The sequence below is a fragment of the Meles meles genome, chromosome X (assembly GCF_922984935.1).
Source record: "Meles meles chromosome X, mMelMel3.1 paternal haplotype, whole genome shotgun sequence".
Taxonomy (NCBI): Eukaryota; Metazoa; Chordata; class Mammalia; order Carnivora; family Mustelidae; genus Meles; species Meles meles.
This window is the reverse complement of record NC_060087.1, coordinates 60,974,379-60,980,480: the sequence shown is the minus strand read 5'-3', so window position 1 is coordinate 60,980,480 and position 6,102 is coordinate 60,974,379. Positions and strand designations below refer to the sequence as shown.

General features: G+C 46.9%; 1 protein-coding gene across 1 annotated transcript; it reads left to right on the top strand.

Moving 5' to 3' along the window:
* Window positions 1-410: 410 nt before the first annotated feature.
* RPS4X (ribosomal protein S4 X-linked) lies at window positions 411-6,102 on the top strand. The gene is made up of 7 exons (XM_045996370.1): window positions 411-464; window positions 1,653-1,730; window positions 2,336-2,516; window positions 2,926-3,023; window positions 4,320-4,491; window positions 5,191-5,348; window positions 5,936-6,102. The coding sequence occupies exons 1-7, from the start codon at window positions 462-464 to the stop codon at window positions 6,035-6,037; spliced, it is 792 nt and encodes a 263-aa protein (XP_045852326.1). The 5' UTR covers window positions 411-461; the 3' UTR covers window positions 6,038-6,102.

The following is a 6,102-nucleotide window of genomic DNA, read 5'->3' as shown; positions in this document are numbered from 1 at the left end:
TTAATATTAAATATCTATTAAAATACATTCTGCTGAGAATACTCAGACTGATGAATCATAGACCTGCACCCCTTTAACAATACATTATATGTTAAGAAAAAAAAATACATTCTACTGATCATACAATCTCATGTACGTGGGACTTCAATTAGCCTCACTCTGCCCTGTCCTTGAAGGAAGGGACCATGTCTAGCTCATCTTGTATTTCCAGCAGCTAACACTAAATCACAGCGCAGCCGAGGCGCTTAGCAAATACTGGTTGCGGCGGAAGCTGAAAAGAGAGAAAATCGCCCAAGCTTCGGCCCTATGACCTCCCACCAGCAGGTGGCAAGATAGAATCCGGGTGTTCTGGGAAAGGGCGGAACTGGGCGGAGCGTTTGCGGCTCCGTCGCGCGCAGCCTCCGACCCTCTTTTCTCGGGTACCGGAAGAAGGTGGTTCTCTTTTCGTTCCTAGCGCAGCCATGGTAAGGAGTCTTCTTCGCGAGCTCTCGGGGTCCATCAGCTTCCATCCTTCCAGGGCTGGGGCTACCCGGAGCTCCGGGGTTCCCGCAAGGGGTAGCTGGGGGGAGGCGAAGGCACTGCGACCTGCGGCTTGGTCCAGGCGGGCTCGAGAGCGAACGGCGGCCCCGGAGGAAGGGGGAGATTGGTGCCGCTGGCGGGAAGGCCTCGGTGTCTGGCCTGGCCAAGATGCCTTCCCGACCACGCATCCCATCTCCGGCCGGGGCGGAGTGGGGGGATGGATGATGGGTCCGGGGCGGGCGGGTACTGGGTAAGCCAGGCCAAGAAGCATTTTCTTAGTCGCTGTTATTTACTTATTTATGGCATGTGTACACGACGTTAACATGCTTCCGCATTTTAAAGTGAAAGCAGCTCTCCCACCTTGTGCGTTGAGTACGAGAGAGCAGCTCTTAGCACGTGGTTTTGCTGAGAGCAGGTGACTGTTGCACCAGACACTTTGTAACCAGGTGGTGAAGTTGGGAAAACTTTGTTACGTGACAGAGTAACCGAGTAGCAGCACAGATTGAACTCTTGCCCATTTCTGTTGCCGGCTCGGCCCGTGCCACAATGTCCAACTCTTGGCCATTTTGCCAGAACAGTTTCTTGCGGGGGGGGGGGGGGGGGGTGCGGGGCGGGGAATAGCCTCAAGAAGTGGGCACGCTTTTTTTTTTTTTAAGATTTTATTATATAGTTATTTGACAGATTACAAGTAGGCAGAGAGGCAGGCAGATGGGGAAGTAGACTCCCCGCTGAGCAGAGAGCCTGATGCAGGGCTCTCGATCCTGAGATCATGACCTGAGCTGAAGGCCGAGGCTTAACCCACTGAGCCACCCAGGTGCCCCAAAGTGGGCGTGCTTTTAAAGTGGTAACTTTGAAAATACTTAGAACTTTCCCCAAAGACAGTAATTCCTGATGTCTGTCCAGCGGAGGGGGGCAGCTGAAGTCGATGGAACCTATGGTATTTGGTACATAACTACGCTTTTGCTTCTGTGCATTTGTCACTGGCCCCACACTTTCTAACTACACGTTTTGCTGGAGAGGCAGCAGGAGACTGAGTTCTTTGAAGAAGTTAAGAGAATTGGTAAGCTGTTCCTGAAACAACCTGTAAGCGTTTTAATGGCAATGAAATCTAAAACCCTGAAATTCTCCTTCAGGCTCGTGGTCCCAAGAAACATCTGAAGCGTGTAGCAGCTCCAAAGCATTGGATGCTGGATAAACTGACTGGTGTGTTCGTAAGTATCGTATTGTGAGCATATATGATAAATTTTAAGTACCTTAAGGGACACGTTCAGGGAACCTGTTTTATACTTCATTATGTACCAGACATCCCTGATTACTTTTAAAAAGATTTTATTTATTTATTTGACAGTGATCTCAAGTAAGCAGAGAGGCAGGCAGAGAGAGAGGAGGAAGCAGGCTCCCTGCGGAGCAGAGAGCCCGAAGTGGGGCTTGATCCCAGGACTCTGGGATCATGACCTGAACCGAAGGCAGAGGCTTTAACCCACTGAGCCACCCAGGCGCCCCTCTCCTGATTTTGAAGGCATTCTGCTACCTGGGTGCACTCCGCCTCTTAGTAGCACTGCCTCATTTATTCCATATACCGTATAGTACACTTATGTGGACTCCAAACTCAAATGTTCCTAATGGGCCTGGACCTCTGAAAGGGAAAGATGCTGTAAAGCTTTTTGGTTTGGAATAGTTTTGAACACCTCTTGTTTACCCAAATTTGGGGGCTGGTGAACAGATTTGGTGTCTATTTTAATGGATTTCAGGACGTAGAAAGTGGCTTTGAGTGAATCCCAACATACGTTTAAGCTAATTTTAAATCATTTTACAGGCTCCTCGCCCATCTACTGGTCCCCATAAGCTGAGAGAGTGTCTTCCTCTCATCATTTTCCTAAGGAACAGACTTAAGTATGCCCTAACAGGAGATGAAGTAAAGAAGATCTGTATGCAGCGTTTTATTAAGATTGATGGCAAGGTCCGAACTGATATAACATACCCTGCTGGTTTTATGGGTAAGTGGTTGGTGGTGGGCACTTGGTGCTGGCTCCTTTTGGTTTTCTCTTCCTCTCCACAATGGCGGTCATATTGAATATTGGTGGGCTTTTTTTAATCAGTCACGGAAGTAAAGCATGACCTTGCCCTTCAGTTTCATTACTAACCTAGCGTAGGGCTGTAAAGAGTCATGAATCATTTCTCAAAACCGAATTCCAATTCACTTTGAGTTTTGCATGTCATAAAAACAGAGTTTTGAAACATTAAGAGATTGGCTAGCTGTCATCATTGGTCTCAGGAGTTCTTGTTCAGAATTTGAAATCGGAGTTTGAAATGGGAAGCATAGGGTGGTTTTTCTAGTGGTGTGGTGGTTACTCGTCATGAGGTAGTGGGGCTGTATAGTAACTTTAGTTACTGTTCTGATGTCAGATGTCATCAGCATTGACAAGACCGGAGAGAATTTCCGTCTGATCTATGATACCAAGGGTCGCTTTGCTGTTCATCGGATTACACTCGAGGAGGCCAAGGTGAGCGTTCCAAACAAGCTGGGTCTTCATTCAGAAAGTTACTTGGTTCTAAGTGAGAGCCTGGAGTGAGTATGTGGGCCTGGTCCATTGCAATGAGGTAGATAAAGATTACTTAACTTCTGGTATACCTGAAAATAGCCAGTTAAGTTGGGTGGGGTTCTGTTGTGTGTGCAGTTTCATGTCATGTTATTAAAAGTCCTGCTAAGAGTGGCATCACAGTTTGTCGCTGGATATATCTAATAATTGATCCCCATTTGAAGTTAACATCTTCAAAGATCGTCTTATTTTATGGCAGAAAAAATTTTCTAGTTTAACAGTGGCTTCCAGGTTGTCTTCTAGAGGCAAGGAGAGTGATTTCTAAGATTTATTAGTACCTGAAGTATGGGTCCTTTTAAGTATAAGGGACCAGAAAACCAGTATTAGTCTAGTCTGATTGGCCCTTTGTCATGTCTCCATTTGTGGCTCTAGCTTTACTCTGGGGGAAAGGAAATGTGTTAATGGAGGAAACTGGTCATCCTTTGGGCATTTGTTTGAGATAGTTCCCCTAAAAAAGATTATAGACATTGATTATTTAATCCAGTTTGTTGTAGTGGTTTTACACAAAAGTTTAAGGCCCCTTGAATTACTGGCTATAAATTAAGGTTAATTCAATTGGATGATTCAGTTCCTAATTGCCTTAGCTGCCTCATTCTCAGCAGGCTGGGGGGGTATGTCCAGTGGCATCAAGGTGATTTGATTTACTTGGGGAAGGTCAGGGAGCAAAAATCCAAGGTCCAAATGCCTTGTGTGAAATGTTTGTTGATTAGGGGAACTGGTAATGCAATTGCAGTTGGTGAGACAAAACTCAATTGTGTGAAAGAAAGAGCCGCCCAGAGGCGCTTGTTACGGGGCTGATGCGGGTAAGTTGGAGGGGAAAATTCAGGTCACCTCTGAGGCTGAAACAGCCTCTGGAAAGAAGGGTGATCAGCCCATGCACTGAAGGAGTCAGTTGGTGAATTAGGAGGTTGTAGAGCCTTTGATCCCTTGGACTTGAACAAATGTGGTACAAGGAAAAGCCCTAACAGGAAGACTATCTTAGAGAGGGACAGCACAAAAGAAATTTACCTTGGGTAGGAAGTCAAGTCCAGGACACCATTCTGTACTTTGGGAAACCAGCAGTTCCTGTGTAGGGCTGTTGCCTTTAACTGCTGATTGCATTTTTAACACGGTGACTTGGGGTTTCAAAATTACTGTTTGCTACGTTTTGGAGCATGGTGCATGTGAGCTAAACTAAATGTGGTGAACTTGTGTTTCCAGTACAAGTTGTGCAAAGTGAGAAAGATCTTTGTGGGGACAAAAGGAATCCCCCATCTGGTGACTCACGATGCTCGCACCATCCGCTATCCTGATCCCCTCATCAAGGTCAATGACACCATTCAGATTGATTTGGAAACCGGAAAGATTACTGATTTCATCAAGTTTGACACTGGTAAGCAGCCTCAGTGCTACCTGGATGTTCTCTTTATTCTGTTTCTGGGCATTTTCTTTAAAGCCTGGGTATAAGAGCTGTTCTTTATTCTTGTTCTCTCTCTCTCTCTCTCTGTCTCTCTCAGGAATGTAATCAAGCATTAGGATTTGTACCAGGGCTAGGGTACAGGGTTTGGTTTTGTTTTGAACCCTCTTAGGTTCTGATGTACACCTAATTAGCAGCCAGAGCTGGAGGTTTTTTGATGTAGTAAGGGATGGGGAAGCGGCAACTCGTGACATTTGAAGAAATGGGCAAGCAATGTGTAGAACTTCATGGTGTGTCATTTCAGTATGGCTTGGTGGTGATGGGGATGTGTTCTGAATGGGGGGAGTGGCGGCCTTGGGGAGCTGTGAGGGGTTGAACAGATTTCCCTTGGGCAGAAGGCAGAAACAGACAGCCAGGTACATGTAATATAGTATGTTCACTTCCAGAGAGGCCCAAATGCTCAATATTCTGGGTGGATCTTCAGGTGTGAGGGAGAGGGGTGGGGCAAATCCTAAGAGAGCCCTGAGAGTCCTTGCTTGGCTAACCTATCCAGAGAAGTAAATTAAAATGGGAAAAATGACTAATTTTGTCTTAAAACTGTCTCTTGTCATTTGTCACATCGGGTTATGAGTTGGCATGGTGCTGGGCTCTAAGCAGATTACTTCTTCTCCCCAGGTAATCTGTGTATGGTGACTGGGGGTGCTAACCTGGGAAGAATTGGTGTGATCACCAACAGAGAGAGACACCCTGGTTCGTTTGATGTGGTTCACGTGAAAGATGCCAATGGCAACAGCTTTGCCACCCGACTCTCCAACATTTTTGTTATTGGCAAAGTAAGTCTGAGTTTCCCTCCCGGGATGCAGGGACCACTGGGAGTGCAGCGCCTGGCTCCCGGCCGCCTCTGCTGATCCTAGTGGAGAGCCTGTTCTGGGGTAGGGCCAACCTGAGCTCTTGCAGTATCACAGAATCCTGATCACCTTGCTTGGTTGAAAAGTGCCAGTGATGGAGTGACTATGCCTTGTACTTAGGTTCTTTAATTTGCACCTGTGGGGCTGGATGGGGGGCGGTGCTAGTTTTGTTTTTTTTTTTTTTTTAAAGATTTTATTTGTTTGACAGAGAGATCACAAGTAGACAGAGAGGCAGGCAGAGAGAGAGAGGGAAGCAGGCTCCCTGCTGAGCAGAGAGCCCAATGCGGGACTCAATCCCAGGACCCCGAGATCATGACCTGAGCCGAAAGCAGCGGCTTAACCCACTGAGCCACCCAGGCGCCCCCGGGTATCTGAATGTCTTAAGACTACCCGGCTGTTGCTAAAGGTGCTCAGGCCTCTGTTTCTTTAAATGAGATGACAGGTGCAGTGTGTGCCAAACTGCTGGTGGGAGTTAGTGTATGGTAGCTTGTAATGCTCCTTGTCTTCTGCAGGGCAACAAACCATGGATTTCTCTTCCCCGTGGAAAGGGTATCCGCCTCACCATTGCTGAAGAGAGAGACAAGAGACTGGCGGCCAAACAGAGCAGCGGGTAGAATGGTCCCTAGGTGACATGATTGGAAGTCTTTATACCTAATTAAAGGTCATACAGCATGATAAA

Coding starts and splice junctions, on each gene's coding strand:
- RPS4X (XM_045996370.1), top strand. Junction 1,731..2,335: donor ATAAACTGACTGGTGTGTTC/GTAAGTATCGTA, acceptor ATCATTTTACAG/GCTCCTCGCCCATCTACTGG. Junction 3,024..4,319: donor TTACACTCGAGGAGGCCAAG/GTGAGCGTTCCA, acceptor TTGTGTTTCCAG/TACAAGTTGTGCAAAGTGAG.